The sequence below is a fragment of the Ranitomeya variabilis genome, chromosome 1, assembly GCF_051348905.1.
Source record: "Ranitomeya variabilis isolate aRanVar5 chromosome 1, aRanVar5.hap1, whole genome shotgun sequence".
Classification (NCBI taxonomy): domain Eukaryota; kingdom Metazoa; phylum Chordata; class Amphibia; order Anura; family Dendrobatidae; genus Ranitomeya; species Ranitomeya variabilis.
In genome coordinates this window covers 548,854,948-548,872,667 of record NC_135232.1, presented here as the reverse complement: position 1 = coordinate 548,872,667, position 17,720 = coordinate 548,854,948, and the positions used below count along the sequence as shown (strand labels likewise).

The 17,720-nt window shown below is 48.0% G+C and overlaps 3 protein-coding genes across 8 annotated transcripts in view; 2 read left to right on the top strand and 1 right to left on the bottom strand.

The window, feature by feature from the left end:
• LOC143767209 (uncharacterized) overlaps positions 1–7,404 on the top strand; it is a 28,749-nt gene extending 21,345 nt beyond the window's left edge. For both annotated transcript variants that reach the window (XR_013213686.1, XM_077255356.1), the window contains 3 exons: positions 5,709–5,850; positions 5,938–6,088; positions 6,513–7,404. Coding sequence is in view for 1 of the 2 variants with exons in the window: in XM_077255356.1 (XP_077111471.1) it covers positions 5,709–5,850; positions 5,938–6,088; positions 6,513–7,116 (897 nt within the window). In the remaining variant the exon portion in view is untranslated. The remainder of the gene's footprint in view (positions 1–5,708; positions 5,851–5,937; positions 6,089–6,512) is intronic.
• Positions 7,405–7,536: 132 nt separating this feature from the next.
• On the bottom strand, positions 7,537–13,088 carry LOC143767195 (uncharacterized). Of its 2 annotated transcripts, XM_077255329.1 has the most exons (5): positions 12,899–13,088; positions 10,178–10,277; positions 9,987–10,096; positions 9,749–9,895; positions 7,537–8,613 (listed from the first exon to the last, which is right to left on the bottom strand). In XM_077255329.1, exons 2-5 carry the CDS (start codon positions 10,259–10,261, stop codon positions 8,397–8,399), a joined length of 558 nt encoding a protein of 185 aa, XP_077111444.1. In that variant the 5' UTR covers positions 10,262–10,277; positions 12,899–13,088; the 3' UTR covers positions 7,537–8,396. The 2 variants fall into 2 exon arrangements, with proteins under 2 accessions (XP_077111444.1, XP_077111434.1); XM_077255319.1 differs by lacking the exon at positions 12,899–13,088 and having other exon boundaries at positions 10,178–11,446.
• A 256-nt stretch (positions 13,089–13,344) lies between these two features.
• SNX27 (sorting nexin 27) overlaps positions 13,345–17,720 on the top strand; it is a 39,755-nt gene continuing 35,379 nt past the window's right edge. Inside the window, exon 1 of one of the 4 annotated variants that reach the window (XM_077255290.1) lies at positions 13,345–13,462. In XM_077255290.1, the coding sequence (XP_077111405.1) occupies positions 13,374–13,462 (89 nt within the window). In that variant the 5' untranslated portion in view covers positions 13,345–13,373. Of the gene's footprint in view, positions 13,463–13,487; positions 13,886–16,735; positions 16,756–17,127; positions 17,144–17,720 lie in introns of those variants that run through there. The other 3 variants (XM_077255283.1, XM_077255300.1, XM_077255310.1) reach the window with 3 other exon arrangements.

Below are 17,720 nucleotides of genomic sequence, written 5' to 3'. Positions count from 1 at the left end.
CTTCTGCTGAATCTATATCGGACCCTTGTACACTTGTTGGGGGAGGGGGAGGCGGGACTCCTTTTGTATGGTGTTTTAACTGTTCTTTAACAGTTGTTTTAACTTCCTCCCGAATAATCGGTTTTATATTTTGTAACAGGGAAGAAGACTCCTCTGCCACCGTTTTATCAATACAGGGCTGGCAGATTTTCTTGCTGTACAGCCTAGGGAGTGTTTCTTTGCATAGCGCACAAACCCTATTCTTCTGTTTGGAGGTGGCTTTTCTTCCCTAAAAGACATATAGTGTAAAGGATATCAGAATGTGTGATTCGCCTTACAAAGGCACTCACCCCTCCAGGACCCTGGGTACCCCGGTAGCTTGTGCCTCCTCACTCATCCTGGGTGCAGGCACCGCTGGCGTATCAGGATCCACTGGCTCAGCCATTTCAGCAGGCAGTGTTTAGAAGGCACACCGATGTCCAGCAGCGGGACTTTCACTTTCCGCTTGTTATATGGTAGGAGCAGTGTGCGCGCCTCTGGAGCAACTTCCGCCCGGAAGTGTCCAGCACACCGGCTCCCCCAGCGTGTGACGTCACTCCCGAGCGACCGGAAGTCGTCACCTTCCACTTCGGCGCCAGCGTCAGTGTAGGACACGCCCCTTTTTCCCCGGACCAGCCTCCTGCCCAGAGCGGACGCCGGGGAGTCCAGCAGGGGGATGAGGCGCGGCACGCAGCAGCCTTCACCCCGACAGCACCGTACGAGATGCCGCCGAGTACGGCCGCCCCCACCGCGGACCTCAGCCTCCGGACTGGTAATCATCAGAGGGAGATCCCTCCGGAGGTAAGAGCTCTGCTGCAGGCATCCACCTGCAGGAACAGGAAACCAAAACTGAGGAGAGAGGGGCCGCCCCATTCTTTTATCCCTGCTGCAGGTTTCCTGTTCCTGCGGCAGATGCCATCTCTCTCGCGTACGGTGCTGTCATGGTGAAGGGAAAACCCTAGATACACCTCTGCCGGTATGCTACTGCGAGCGGTGATTACCGGGTTCGGTGGAGGGATGTCTGTGCACAGGCAGTGAGGCAGGGACTGAGGGTGTGCACAGAGAGAATGGAGACCCGGAGACTGCCTGTCCCAGTCTACGCTGTAGCCTGGAGCCCTCATTATCATAGGAATATGTCAGTTAATAAATTGTTTTTCTAAAGCTTTAGAGTGTAGTTTTAGGTCAGAGGGATGGTTGGGATGAGCTAGCAAGGTGCAGGGACAGGTAGTGATGGCTACTTGCGGATATGTGCGGCAATTGCGGTTTTGCACTTGCGGTGATACAAAAAACACTGCTAGCAGTGTTTTTTTCCATTGCTGCAAGTACCGCATTTGCCGGATCGCGGCAAAACCGCAAGTGCCGCACATGTCTGCAAGTCCCATAGGGAATGAATGAGGCCGAATGCAGTGTTGCCGTAAGTGATCCATTACGCGGCAGATGCGGAAAAACTGCCGGATCTGCTGCAAAAGGCTACTTTTACATCAGCGATTTATGGCAAAGTCACTGCTGATAGTGTCATACTCACCAAAGGGGGAGGCAGCACTAAAAGTGCCTAGGGCAGCAGAAACTCTAAATACGGCCCTGCTCCTATGTACAAGAATATAACTACTATAATACTGCTCCTATATGCAAGAATATAACTACTGTCCCCTATGTACAAGAATATATCTACTAAAATACTGTCCCCTTTGTACAAGAATATAACTACTATAATACTGCTCCTGTGTACAAGAATATAACTGCTATAATACTGCTCCTATGTACAAGAATAAAACTACGATAATACTGCCCTCTATGTACAAGAATATAACTACTATAAGGCCATGTTCACACTTTGCGGTTTTTACCGCGGAACCGCCGCGATTTTGCCGCTGCGGGTCCGCTGCAGTTTCCATTGCGTTTACATGTAAACCTATGGAAACCGCTGTGCACATGCTGCAGAAAAAAACGCGCAGAAACGCAGCGGTTTACATTCCGCAGCATGTCACTTCTTTGTGCGGAACTGCAGCAGTTCTGCACCCATAGACCTCTATTGTGAGGGTCAAACCCGCAGTAAAACCCGCAGACGAAAAAATATCTGCGGGTTTTCTGCGGTTTGGGTGTAGAAACTGCTGCAGCAGGAAGTGAGGGGAAGCGGGAGGAAGTGCGTGGGCGGAGTGTGGCTGTCAGCATGGAGGCATATCGTCGCATGGGGATCGATGTCGGTCGTTTGATCGATCTGGTGTGTGTGTGTGTGTGTGTGTGTGTGTGTGTGTGTGTGTGTGTGTGTGTGTGTGTGTGTGTGTGTGTGTCCTCATGCGACGATAGTGCCACCCAATTGTGCTAAGTCGCCGTATGGGATTACTACTCCCATCCGGTATTAGGATGGGAGTGTAGTTCCTGTGTCCGGCGACTTAGCACAATTGTAAGTAACACACAAAACACATAACACATACAATACACATACAATAAACATAACATACATGACACACAGTACATACAACATAGAACATAGAGTATATACTCACCATACAGCACATACAGGTACGCGAAGCCCTCGGTCCCCTAGGAAAAAATAAAAGAATAAACAAAATCCATACTCCCTGTCCGCAGAATCCAATACCGAGTGTCCCACGCCGATCGCCTGCTCTCCGGCGATACACTGCCAGGAGCGAAGCTCCTAGCAGTGTATTGCGTACTTTACCGGAGTTCAGCGGCTCCGGCGTCTCTATTTACGGCATTAGAGCTGCGTGTGAACTTTCCCACGCAGTAGTGCCGTAAAGCGAGAGTACCGGGGTCAATGAACGCCGGTAAACTCTCGCGCATGCGCAGTAACACACCGACAGGAGCCGGAGCTCCTGTCCGTGTGTTGCTGCAGCCGTGGAGAGCAGACACATCTCCGGATGTGTCTGTTCTCCATGGCAGATCGTCGTGGGACCCTCGTTATGGGATTTCTGCGGACAGGGCCAGGGAGTATGAATTTGGTTTTTGTTTTTTTTTTTCTTTTTCAGGTCGAGGGTCTTCAGATGGATTGAGCGTCTAATAAAGGGTTTGTCAAAAAGTGTGTGTCATTATTTCATTAAAATATTTTTTCCTATTCTGTTTTTTTTAACCCTTTAATAGGATTAATAATGGATAGGCGTCTTATTGACGCCTCTCCATTATTAACCGGGCTTAATGCCACCTTACAATAGCAAGGTGGCATTAACCCCTCATTACCCCATATCCCACCGCTACACGGGAGTGGGAAGAGAGGGGCTAAGTGCCGGAATTGGCGCATCTTTTTGATGCGCCTTTTCTGGGGCGGCTGCGGGCTTCTATTTGTAGCCAGGGGGGGGGGGGGGGGGCAAATATCCATGGCCCCTTTCCTAGGCTATGAATATAAGCCCACGGCTGTCTGCGTAGCCTTTCTGGCCTCAAATTATAGGGGGACCCCAACACTTTTTTTGGGGGGGGCTCTCCCTATATTTGAGAGCCAGAAAGGCTACGCGGACAACTGTGGGCTTAATATTCATGGCCTGGGAACAGCCAGGGGTATTTTAACCCCTTCCCAGGCCACAAATATTGGCCCACAGCAGTCTGCCTAGCCTTTCTGGCCTAAAAATATAGGGGGACCCTACGTCTTTTTTTTTTTGGGGTCCCCCTATATTTGAGAGCCAGGAAGGCTATGCAGACAGCTGTGGGTTAATATTCCTAGCCTGGGAACAGCCATGGGTATTTTAACCCCTTCCCAGGCCACAAATATTGGCCCACAGCAGTCTGCCTAGCCTTTCTGGCCTAAAAATATAGGGGGACCCTACGTCTTTTTTTTTTTTTTGGGGGGGGGGGGTCCCCCTATATTTGAGAGCCAGAAAGGCTATGCAGACAGCTGTGGGTTAATATTCCTAGCCTGGGAACAGCCATGGGTATTTTAACCCCATCCCGGGCCACAAATATTGGCCCACGGCTGTCTGCCTAGCCTTTCTGGCCTAAAAATAAAGGGGGACCCTATGTAATTTTTTTGGGGGGGTCCCCCCATATATGTTTTTTTATCCTTTAAATAGCATTAATAATGGATAGGCATCTTATTGACGCCTCTCCATTATTAACCGGGCTTAATGCCACCTTACAATAGCAAGGTGGCATTAACCCCTCATTACCCCATATCCCACCGCTACACGGGAGTGGGAAGAGAGGGGCTAAGTGCCGGAATTGGCGCATCTTTTTGATGCGCCTTTTCTGGGGCGGCTGCGGGCTTCTATTTGTAGCCAGAGGGGGGGGGGCGGCAAATATCCATGGCCCCTTTCCTAGGCTATGAATATAAGCCCACGGCTGTCTGCGTAGCCTTTCTGGCCTCAAATTGTAGGGGAACCCCAACACTTTTTTGGGGGGGCTCTCCCTATATTTGAGAGCCAGAAAGGCTATGCAGACAACTGTGGGCTTAATATTCATGGCCTGGGAACAGCCAGGGGTATTTTAACCCCTTCCCAGGCCACAAATATTGGCCCACAGCTGTCTGCCTAGCCTTAAAATATAGGGGGACCCTACGCAATTTTTTTTTTCGGGGGCCCGTGTGTGGGATCCGTATGATGTCCGTGTGTCTGCTTCTGTGTCTGTGTGCTGTGCGTGTTTCCGTGTTCGTATCCAGCAACAATTTTTAAAATGTTAACACTATGACAAGTAAAATGCACACGGACAGCACACGGATGGCACACAGACAGCATCTGTATGCGGTACGTGTTCACACGGATCCATTGACTTTATGGGTCCGTGTGATCCGTGCGCTCCCACAAACACAGACATGTCTCCGTGTTTTGCAATCGGACACACGGTGCGTGATATCACACTGACATCTGCAGAGACACATTTATTTTTATGTGTCTACGTGTTTCATTGTCTGTACGTGAGGAAACTGTCACCACACGTACCCGAGCCACTGACGTGTCAAACTGGCATAATTTCGTGTTTGCCTTGCTTGTTTGACTTTGGGTTAGGGTAGGGGTGATGTTAATATAGATCCAAATCCAACTGCTAAGTAATTTTAAAGGGAACCTGTCACCCACAAAATCGTAGATGACCTAAGCCCACCAGCATCAGGGGCTTATCCACAGCATTCTGGAATGCATTCTGTAATGCTGTAGATAAGCCCCGATGTATCCTCAAAGATGATCAAAAGAGGTTAGATTATACTCACACAGGGGCGGTACCGTTCCGATGGGCGTCGCGGTCCGGTCCCTCGTCTCCCATCTTGTTGTTATGACGTCCTCCTGTGTTCACGCTGCGGCTCTGGCGCAGGCGTTCTTTATCTCCCTGTTGAGGGCACAGCAACGTACTGCAGTGTGGAAGTGCTGGGCCTCTCTGACCTTTCCCAGCGCATGCGCACTGCAGTACTTTGCTCGGCCCTCAACAGAGAGATAAAGAACGCCTGCGCCGGAGCCGCAGCGTGAAGACAAGAGGACGTCATAACAACAAGATGGGAGACGAGGGACCGGACCGCGACGCCCATCGGAACGGTACCGCCCCTGTGTGAGTATAATCTAACCTCTTTTGATCATCTTTGAGGATACATCGGGGCTTATCTACAGCATTACAGAATGCATTCCAGAATGCTGTGGATAAGCCCCTGATGCTGGTGGGCTTAGGTCATCTACGATTTTGTGGGTGACAGGTTCCCTTTAAAATTACTTAGCAGTTGGATATAGTATGTAATGACACTATTCTATTCATTGTAGGTTTGCGATATACCTGCTATATGGGATGCCGCTGATGTGTCCTACAAGGACAAATATTTCCGTGACCATTGCTGGTCCAAGATTTGCAGGGACCTTTATCCGGAGTGGGATTCCCTGTCCATTGCCAACCAATTGGAAATTGGTAATTATAATGTTACCGATTATTATTAGAGTTTATTATAAATTTACTTTGACAATATATATATTTATATTTTTTTTTTTTTCTTAGAAAAACATGTCAGGCAAAGATGGAGGTCAGTTCGGGACCGGTTCAACAAATTTATAAATTCATGTGACCGGAGTGGATCATCACCAAGCCGCAAAACCTTTCCATTTTATGATGAGCTGCAATTCCTGCTCACAAGCCGGACTTTGCGGAGGTAGATTATAAACCACTAATATATATGTAGCCTCATCAATGTTGCCATGTGGTGTAGCACAGTTGGCTTCGTATTGAACGCTGTGTCCTGCCGCAGCGTTCAATACACAGCATCCAGATGTTATACCATAGTGAAGAGAGGATTTTCAGAAATCCGTCTGCACTATGATTCCAAAGATGGAGTTGAGAGAGCTATGGCACCACACCGTGTCTATTTATCTTGTGTTGGCACTTTGACTGCGCAAGATAACTAGCACATTGTTTGGATAGCATGTGGTGATAACGCATGTGTTAAATGAAAACATGCATTATCAGCACACATGCAAAAAAGTGAACAGCGTTTTGGACTAAGCAGCCTTTATGCTGTTCCAAAAATGTTGCTCCTCCACAGCGGTCATAATTATTATTTTCCTTTTCTCACACAGGACTGAGGGAAACCTTTCTACCCCGCCTCCTGTGGATGACACCTCCGAAGATGGAGCAGGCAGTTCCTCTGGAGCGGGAGGGACAATATCTTTATCTGTTACCACAGCTTCTGCTGGTGCCACATGTCCAGCAGCTGCTGCAGGCACATCAACTGCAGCAGCTGTTGGATCATCTGGTACGGCAGAAGCTGTGGTAACAGAGAAGAGAGCTGTGTATCCGGTGGCAGGAGAGTCCAGTAAAAAAAAAAAAAAAAATATGAATGAGGATAAAACGGAGAAGATCGCAAGTGACACACTCACTTTACTAAAACAATCCTCAACTGAGGACCAATGTGATTTTTTTGCCTTGACCATTGCCCGAAAGGCACGCTCACTGCCACCAGATAGGCAGTCTCTCTTTATGTCTCTGTGCCAAACGTCCCTCACCGCTCTGGAGGACCCTGCTCCAATTCAGTCATATGAGGACGTATTGATGGGGGTTTTTGGACTCTTTCGCCCACCACTGAAACCCAGAGAACCTCAATCTATAGCGTCTTCCTACACCCAACCGGCACAAAATTTTTTGGGAGGAGGAAACACAAGTTTTCATCACAGACCCAACTAGCTCCTATGGGTATTCACAGGAATACACCTACTTGCATTAAGATGCAATTGTTTGTCAAAAAATTTATAGTTTCACTGGGCAAGTTGCCGCCAAATTCTGATTTTCATATTGAAAAAATCTTTACAACTGTTTGTCAAAATTTAGTTGCTTGTTAAATAAATTAATGTTGATCAAATGTCATCTCTGATTTTTATATACTTAACGTACTTAGCGGACAAGGCCTCTATGTTGGATGGTGTCATGGGTATATGGACGCTGGACTTTGGGATGGAGGTAGTGACATGGGTATATGGGTGCTGGACTATGGCATGGACATAGTGTGATGGGTGTATGGGCACTGGACAATGGGATGGAGAAGAATCAATCATTAAAAATTTTCTAAACACAATACTTATTTGATTGAAAAATAACCACATTAAAGTAACAATTTTTTTATTAACCAGAAATAAAAATTAATAATTTTTTGGTTCCCCCAAAAAATTACAATAAAAATTGAATATCGATCTTGAATTCGATTAATAGGGATCTTGACTTCTTCTAGCTTTTGGTATAGATCTTGCCATCCTTTATTGGTCGGTCAATGTTCTTCCATCCTTCTCTGCTGCTCAGGCTGCCCAACACCAGCACAGGAGTATTGCCAGTGCACGGCACCTTCTGGACTCATGAAGTAGTCAGTGAAGGATTCTCTCACACGCACACCAGAGTTGGACGGCCTGCCCAGACCCCCGTTGACCACTGGATTAAATACTGGCTGCTGGTACTCCACATCTACGTCAGTGTTGTACTCACGAGCGTAGTTGTGGAGTACACAGCATGCCTTAATCACAGTGTCAACGGTGTCAGTATCCAGCTGGATGGGTGTGTGAAAGATCCTCCACTGACTAGTCATGATCCCAAAGGTGCATTCCACATATCTGCGTGCACGACTCAGCCGATAATTAAAAATCCTTCGCCGGGCATTCAGTCCCCTTCGTGGGTATGGGCGCAGCAGGGTTGTCGTTAAGGGAAACGCCTCATCCGATACCATCACAAAGGGTACTGGATGTGTGGAACCCGGCAAAGGTCTTGGGGCTGGGAGTGTTCCGCCATCTTGAAGAATTTGCATCCCAATCTGTGACGTTCGCAACACCCGAGAATCCCCAGTACTACCATAGGCACCAACATCAATGGCAACAAATTTGTAATGGGCATCAGCCACCGCCATCAGGACCACTGAAAAATACTTCTTATAATTAAAGAAGCGTGATCCTGATCGTGGTGGCTTCAGCACTCTCACATGTTTACCATCGACTGCACCTATGCAGTTTGGGAAATTGGCCACAGACTGAAAGCCTGCCAACCTGCAGCCAAGTCTCCTCGGTTGGGGAAGGCATCACTATGGGCTGCAACTTCTGCCAGATTACGGTACATGTGCACCTCACAATTTTAGAGATGGTGGATTTACCAACCCTAAATTGGAGGTGCAGGGATGTATAGCTCTCTCCTGTGGCCAAAAATCTGCAAAGAAACAAAAATGAATATTAGAAATGTCACACAAAAATACAATGAAACATGTCAGCAGTTATGGGCGCTATAATATGCGTCCAGCTTCATGTTTTATCTAAAGCATTCTATAATGCTGCCCTTTGCAACCCGGCACTACACAAAGGGTATCAATAAATAAACCGCCAGTCACATCAGAAGGGACTTGCAGGTCCGTGTCCAGCCACTCCAATGTTTAGCCAACAACGCCGCCCTCCTGCTTGCTTCAACGCACTAATCCGGCCTGTTGAGGGCAGAAGTAAGTCCTGCAGTGAGCGAAGGCAAGGAAAGGCGAGAGGCCCAGCGCATGCACATCTGCGCACTTTGCTCTATCCTCATCAGGACAATAAAGTACGTCTGCGCAGAAGAGTGGTATCGCAAGAAGGGAGGCGCACGACCTGGACACAGCAAGATGGGATAACATTACCCGATAGCACCCCACACACGGGTATGATCTATCTCCACTGACCCAGGGCCTTAATTATAGAATGCTGTAGATAAGGCGGAAAATACAGTGGGCACATGTGCTAGCAAGCAAAAATGGTTACAGTTTCCTGGTGTGTTTTAAACATGATATATCCGGTACTGTAAAACACAGTACCAGAGATATCCATGTCCATTGTGTGTGTGCGGCCCATGTGCTGATGAACCCTTTCCACACGGATGGCTAGCAGGGATCAAAGCAATACAGTAAGCGCAGTTAGCGGCGGCAGGTGATGAAGACAAATCCCATTCTTCCCTGATGGCGCTGAAATCATGCAGAGCATGGAAGAATGCTGACAGCATCTTCATCACCTGCCGCCAGGGAACAGCGCTTCCTGTAGCACTTCTTCACCAGTGCAATGCGTGTCACACAGAGGACATCAATGTGTGTTCTCCATGTGCACATGTGCGGGACACTTTGTTGAACATGCAAATGGAAAAAAAGGGCATGTCCGCGTGTTTTGCCCGCAGTCATACGACAGACAAAAACACGCTGACATGTGCATAGATGAGTGTGTCTAAGTTTGTCAGTGTCTCTGGGACATGTGAAAACTTTCATCACACATACCGGACACACTGACATGTGAAAGAGCCCTAATGACATTCAACCCAAAAAATAGTTACTTACCGCAAGGTGATGAGCAGCCTTTCCTCAGCAGAGATGGCCTTCCTCATAAAAGTGTCATGCAGCGTGAGATGGGGCGAAACTATTGCCAGAAGTCGGTCAAACGCCGGGATGGGTAGACGGCAGAATGATATGAACTTTTCAGGGTATCTGAAAATGAAAAAAGAAAACAAATGCTTAAATAAAATATCATAACATTTGTGGACAAAAATTATTTGTCTTTTCATGTATTTCAACTTACTTCCTCAAATCATTGTAAAGAACATAAAAGTGGCCCTTTTGTGGACGTTCAGCGACAAGTGAGTGCACCCAGAGTCTTTTCCGTGCACGTCTTCTCTCCTGCTGCTGCCTCTAAAATAAAAACAAATATATATATTTTTTAGAACAGAACACTGTGAAAAAAAAAACAAAAAAAAAACCGTTATAGCTTACCTGCCGTTTATGATTATTCAATATTTGCAGCAGCAACCCCAGCATAAGTATACGGTGTGGCCTGCGGAGCTGTATCTGTGGCATGCTGTGGTTGCTTCCACTCATTATGATGTTTTCACAACATGGAGGATGAAAGAAGAAGGGGTTGGACAAGGAAATGACATTATTTCTTTTTTTTTTTTTTTTTTGTTACTGAAGTTTGTCAAGTTTCAAAAGCTTTATGTCAAAAACGCAGACAATCTGCTTAAAAAAACCGCACTGAAAACCGCACCTGCGTTTTCTGCCAAGAGCTGCGGATTTAGTGCAGAAAAATCCGCAGGGAAATCTGCCAAGTGTGCACATAGCCTAATACTCCTCCTATGTACAAGGATATAACTACTATAATACTGTCCTCTATGTACAAGAATATATCTTCTATAACACTGCTCCTACGTACAAGAATATAACCACTATAATACTGCCCTCTATGTACAAGAATATAACTACTATAATACTGCCTCCTATGTACAGGAATATAACTACTATAATACTGTCCCCTATGTACAGGAATATAACTACTATAATACTGTCCCCTATGTACAGGAATATAACTACTATAATACTGCTCCCTATGTACAAGAATATAACTACTATAATACTGCCCTCTATGTGCAAGAATATAACTACTATAATACTGCCCTCTATGTGCAAGAATATAACTACTATAATACTGCCCTGTATGTGCAAGAATATAACTACTATAATACTGCTCCTATGTACAAGAATATAACTACTATAATACTGCCCCCTATGTACAAGAATATAACTACTATAATACTGCCTCCTATGTACAGGAATATAACTACTATAATACTGTCCCCTATGTACAGGAATATAACTACTATAATACTGTCCCCTATGTACAGGAATATAACTACTATAATACTGCTCCCTATGTACAAGAATATAACTACTATAATACTGCCCTCTATGTACAAGAATATAACTACTATAATACTGTCCCCTATGTACAGGAATATAACTACTATAATACTGCTCCCTATGTACAAGAATATAACCACTATAATACTGCCCTCTATGTACAAGAATATAACTACTATAATACTGCTCCTATGTACAGGAATATAACTACTATAATACTGTCCCCTATGTACAGGAATATAACTACTATAATACTGCTCCCTATGTACAAGAATATAACCACTATAATACTGCCCTCTATGTACAAGAATATAACTACTATAATACTGTCCCCTATGTACAGGAATATAACTACTATAATACTGCTCCCTATGTACAAGAATATAACCACTATAATACTGCTCCTATGTACAAGAATATAACTACTATAATACTGCCCTCTATGTACAAGAATATAACTACTATAATACTGTCCTCTATGTGCAAGAATATAACTACTATAATACTGCCCTCTATGTGCAAGAATATAACTACTATAATACTGCTCCTATGTACAAGAATATAACTACTATAATACTGCCCTGTATGTGCAAGAATATAACTACTATAATACTGCTCCCTATGTACAAGAATATAACTACTATAATACTTTCCTCTATGTACAAGAATATAACTACTATAATACTGCCCTGTATGTGCAAGAATATAACTACTATAATACTGCTCCTATGTACAAGAATATAACTACTATAATACTGCCCCCTATGTACAAGAATATAACTACTATAATACTTTCCTCTATGTACAAGAATATAACTACTATAATACTGCCCTGTATGTGCAAGAATATAACTACTATAATACTGCTCCTATGTACAAGAATATAACTACTATAATACTGCCCCCTATGTACAAGAATATAGCTACTATAATACTGCCCCCTATGTACAAGAATATAACTACTATAATACTGCCCTGTATGTGCAAGAATATAACTACTATAATACTGCTCCTATGTACAAGAATATAACTACTATAATACTGCCCCCCATGTACAGGAATATAACTACTGTAACACTGCCCCCTATGTACAAGAATATAACCACTATAATACTGCTCCTATGTACAAGAATATAACTACTATAATACTGCCCTCTATATACAAGAATATAACTACTATAATACTGTCCTCTATGTGCAAGAATATAACTACTATAATACTGTCCTCTATGTGCAAGAATATAACTACTATAATACTGCTCCTATGTACAAGAATATAACTACTATAATACTGCCCTGTATGTGCAAGAATATAACTACTATAATACTGCTCCCTATGTACAAGAATATAACTACTATAATACTTTCCTCTATGTACAAGAATATAACTACTATAATACTGCCCTGTATGTGCAAGAATATAACTACTATAATACTGCTCCTATGTACAATATAACTACTATAATACTGCCCCCTATGTACAAGAATATAACTACTATAATACTTTCCTCTATGTACAAGAATATAACTACTATAATACTGCCCTGTATGTGCAAGAATATAACTACTATAATACTTTCCTCTATGTACAAGAATATAACTACTATAATACTGCCCTCTATGTACAAGAATATAACTACTATAATACTGCTCCTATGTACAAGAATATAACTACTATAATACTGTCCTCTGTGTACAAGAATATAACTACTATAATACTGCCCCCCATGTACAGGAATATAACTACTGTAACACTGCCCCCTATGTACTGTCCAATAATATTACTACTATAATACATACCTACGTCATACAGGAGGTGTGAATGTGGTTTGCAGCATCACCTTATGGTGAAGGGCCTATCAGGGTTTTCCCTCCTGTCACACGCATTGTCAGGGGGCGGCCATGGTTCAGCACTTAGTGTGTGCTCGTCCATGATGGTCACATGACCCCGCTACATGGCCACGAGCAGGTTACACGTAGCCCCGCAGAGCGCTGCTGTACACACCACGTTGTATTCATGACAGGAAACCGACTGACAGGCCAGGAGGCCTCACACATCTGACAAAGCTGAGGTTAAAGGAAAGCCGAGCTCTGATTGGATAAAATGACAACACAGCTCTGACTGGGTCCCAGGTAGTTCTGGTCAGTGACGCACCAGCAGCAGAATACACTCGCGTTGTTACCGCAAGCCCTCCCGACCTGCACCTTGACTCCATCACTCACTGCCGTTTTACCTCAGCGGGATAAGCCCGGGCCGCCTATTTGGAAAAGGTTCATGCTTTCCATCCCCTTACCTGACAGTAACCACGCCTCTTCCCGGTCTGTATGTCAGGTGATTGGTCCGCTGAGCTCTCAGTTTTGCAGGTGGGTGTGTCTTATGGATTGTGCTGATTGGCTGGCCCGCATTTCTTCCTCCTTTGCACCGTGACAGTTTTCCGCACTACATCTCCCGCAATGCTCTGCGAGTGACGCACCGGTCCCGTGATTCCCGCTGGCTTCGCTCCTCCCGGTCTGTGTGAAGATGGCGGATGAAGACGGGATCCACTCTAGTCAACGGAACGGGGGTGGAGGCCCGGGGTTCGGGCCTGCCGGAGGGCCGCGGGTTGTCAGGATAGTCAAGTCCGAGTCCGGCTATGGCTTTAACGTTCGGGGTCAAGTGAGCGAAGGCGGCCAGCTCCGGAGCATCAACGGCGAGCTGTATGCCCCGCTGCAGCATGTGAGCGCCGTGCTACCCGGGGGAGCCGCCGACCGCGCCGGGATCCGTAAGGGGGACCGCATCCTGGAGGTGTAAGTACCGGGAACGGAGGTTTGTCTCCATGGAGATTGGGGGGGGTCTGTCACCTGGAAGAATGGGGACCGCATCCTGGAGGTGTGAGTACCGGGAATGGAGGTCTGTCACCTGGGAGAAGGGGTCCGCATCCTGGAGGTGTGAGTATCGGGAATGGAGGTCTGTCACCTGGGAGAAGGGGTCCGCATCCTGGAGGTGTGAGTATCGGGAATGGAGGTCTGTCACCTGGGAGAAGGGGTCCGCATCCTGGAGGTGTGAGTATCGGGAATGGAGGTCTGTCACCTGGGAGAAGGGGTCCGCATCCTGGAGGTGTGAGTATCGGGAATGGAGGTCTGTCACCTGGGAGAAGGGGTCCGCATCCTGGAGGTGTGAGTATCGGGAATGGAGGTCTGTCACCTGGGAGAAGGGGTCCGCATCCTGGAGGTGTGAGTATCGGGAATGGAGGTCTGTCACCTGGGAGAAGGGGTCCGCATCCTGGAGGTGTGAGTATCGGGAATGGAGGTCTGTCACCTGGGAGAAGGGGTCCGCATCCTGGAGGTGTGAGTACCGGGAACGGAGGTTTGTCTCCATGGAGATTGGGGGGGGTCTGTCACCTGGAAGAATGGGGACCGCATCCTGGAGGTGTGAGTACCGGGAATGGAGGTCTGTCACCTGGGAGAAGGGGTCCGCATCCTGGAGGTGTGAGTATCGGGAATGGAGGTCTGTCACCTGGGAGAAGGGGTCCGCATCCTGGAGGTGTGAGTATCGGGAATGGAGGTCTGTCACCTGGGAGAAGGGGTCCGCATCCTGGAGGTGTGAGTATCGGGAATGGAGGTCTGTCACCTGGGAGAAGGGGTCCGCATCCTGGAGGTGTAAGTACCGGGAACGGAGGTTTGTCTCCATGGAGATTGGGGGGGGTCTGTCACCTGGAAGAATGGGGACCGCATCCTGGAGGTGTGAGTACCGGGAATGGAGGTCTGTCACCTGGGAGAAGGGGTCCGCATCCTGGAGGTGTGAGTATCGGGAATGGAGGTCTGTCACCTGGGAGAAGGGGTCCGCATCCTGGAGGTGTGAGTATCGGGAATGGAGGTCTGTCACCTGGGAGAAGGGGTCCGCATCCTGGAGGTGTGAGTACCGGGAATGGAGGTCTGTCACCTGGGAGAAGGGGTCCGCATCCTGGAGGTGTGAGTATCGGGAATGGAGGTCTGTCACCTGGGAGAAGGGGTCCGCATCCTGGAGGTGTGAGTATCGGGAATGGAGGTCTGTCACCTGGGAGAAGGGGTCTGCATCCTGGAGGTGTGAGTATCAGGAATGGAGGTCTGTCACCTGGGAGAAGGGGTCTGCATCCTGGGGGTCTGCATCCTGGAGGTGTGAGTACCGGGAATGGAGGTCTGTCACCTGGGAGAAGGGGTCCGCATCCTGGAGGTGTAAGTACTGGGAACGGAGGTTTGTCTCCATGGAGATGGGGAGGGGGGGGGTCTGTCACCTGGAAGAATGGGGACCGCATCCTGGAGGTGGTGTGAGTATCGGGAATGGAGGTCTGTCACCTGGGATAACGGGTTCGCATCCTGGAGGTGTGAGTATCAGGAATGGAGGTCTGTCACCTGGGAGAAGGGGTCTGCATCCTGGAGGTGTGAGTAACGGGAATGGAGGTCTGTCACCTGGGAGAAGGGGTCCGCATCCTGGAGGTGTGAGTACCGGGAATGGAGGTCTGTCACCTGGGAGAAGGGGTCCGCATCCTGGAGGTGTGAGTATCGGGAATGGAGGTCTGTCACCTGGGAGAAGGGGTCCGCATCCTGGAGGTGTGAGTATCGGGAATGGAGGTCTGTCACCTGGGAGAAGGGGTCTGCATCCTGGAGGTGTGAGTATCAGGAATGGAGGTCTGTCACCTGGGAGAAGGGGTCTGCATCCTGGGGGTCTGCATCCTGGAGGTGTGAGTACCGGGAATGGAGGTCTGTCACCTGGGAGAAGGGGTCCGCATCCTGGAGGTGTAAGTACTGGGAACGGAGGTTTGTCTCCATGGAGATGGGGAGGGGGGGGGTCTGTCACCTGGAAGAATGGGGACCGCATCCTGGAGGTGGTGTGAGTATCGGGAATGGAGGTGTGTCACCTGGGATAACGGGTTCGCATCCTGGAGGTGTGAGTATCAGGAATGGAGGTCTGTCACCTGGGAGAAGGGGTCTGCATCCTGGAGGTGTGAGTAACGGGAATGGAGGTCTGTCACCTGGGATAAGGGGTTCGCATCCTGGAGGTGTGAGTACCGGGAGTGGAGGTCTGTCACCTGGGAGAAGGGGTCCGCATCCTGGAGGTGTGAGTATCGGGAATGGAGGTCTGTCACCTGGGAGAAGGGGTCTGCATCCTGGAGGTGTGAGTAACGGGAATGGAGGTCTGTCACCTGGGATAAGGGGTTCGCATCCTGGAGGTGTGAGTACCGGGAGTGGAGGTCTGTCACCTGGGAGAAGGGGTCCGCATCCTGGAGGTGTGAGTATCGGGAATGGAGGTCTGTCACCTGGGAGAAGGGGTCTGCATCCTGGAGGTGTGAGTAACGGGAATGGAGGTCTGTCACCTGGGATAAGGGGTTCGCATCCTGGAGGTGTGAGTACCGGGAGTGGAGGTCTGTCACCTTGGAGAAGGGGTCCGCATCCTGGAGGTGTGAGTATCGGGAATGGAGGTCTGTCACCTGGGAGAAGGGGTCCGCATCCTGGAGGTGTGAGTACCGGGAATAGAGGTCTGTTACTGGGGAAAAGGGGGTCCGCATCCTGGAGGTATGAGTACCGGGAATGGAGGGCTGTCACCGGGGAGAAGTGGGACTGCATCCTGGAGGTGTGAGTATCGGGGAGATGGGAGGGGGGTCAGTCACTGGGGGAAAGGGGGACCGCATCCTGGAGGTGTATGTACCGCGAACAGAGGTTTGTTACTAGGGATATGGGGGGGGGTCTGTCACCGGGGAGAAGGGGCACCACATCCTGGAAGTGTGAGTATCGGGAATGGAGGTCTGTCACCGGTGAGAAGCGGGACTGCATCCTGGAAATGTATGTACTGGGAATGGAGGTTTGTCACTGGGGATATGGGGGTCCACATCCTGGAGTGGTGAGTACCGGCAACCGAGGTCTGTCACCAGTGAGAAAGGGGAAAGCATTTTGGAGGTGTGAGTATCGGGAACAGGGGTCCGTCACCTGGGAAATGGAGGACCGGATCCTGGAGGTGTGAGTACAGGGAGAGGGGGGCTGTCACCGGAGGGACATCATCAGTGAGAAGTATGACCGCATCCTGGAGGTGTGAGTACTGGTAATGGGGTGCCATGTGCAGGGGTGTGGGGGAATTATGGTTTGTACCTTTATTTGTGTACTATTTTTCAGACAGGAATAACCCAGATCCGGGCGAAATCGTCCCTTGTTTAGATGGCTTCTTGCTGGGCCGGTATATGGATCAGTAACGTCTCTGACTATATTATGGGCAGGCTGGGCTGTCAGGGTTCTCTGGGCTATGTTTGTTGTTTTCCTGCCGTTTTGTCTTCTCTGCTCTCTTCCTTTGGGGTTACTTTCTGGATGAAATTACTGTTATAATTGGGTCCATTAAAGAAGCCCCCCCAGACCTCTCCTCAGTCAGGGAGGGTCCGGCCGAGCACTTCCTGTTTACTTCCTCTTTCCTTGTGTAGCTCTCTCCATGAAGGGTACTTCTGTGTATGAAGCCTCCAAGTGGTAAAAAGCTCTGCCCCACAAACAAGGTGACCCGTCCTGAGTTTTCACCCCACACAGTGCAAGGAAGTGACAGCCCAGCAAAGGGTGTCTCCTGTCACATTGTAGAGCGATAGTAGTGGTACTGTTCAGTATGTATATACAGGAGGACAGGATA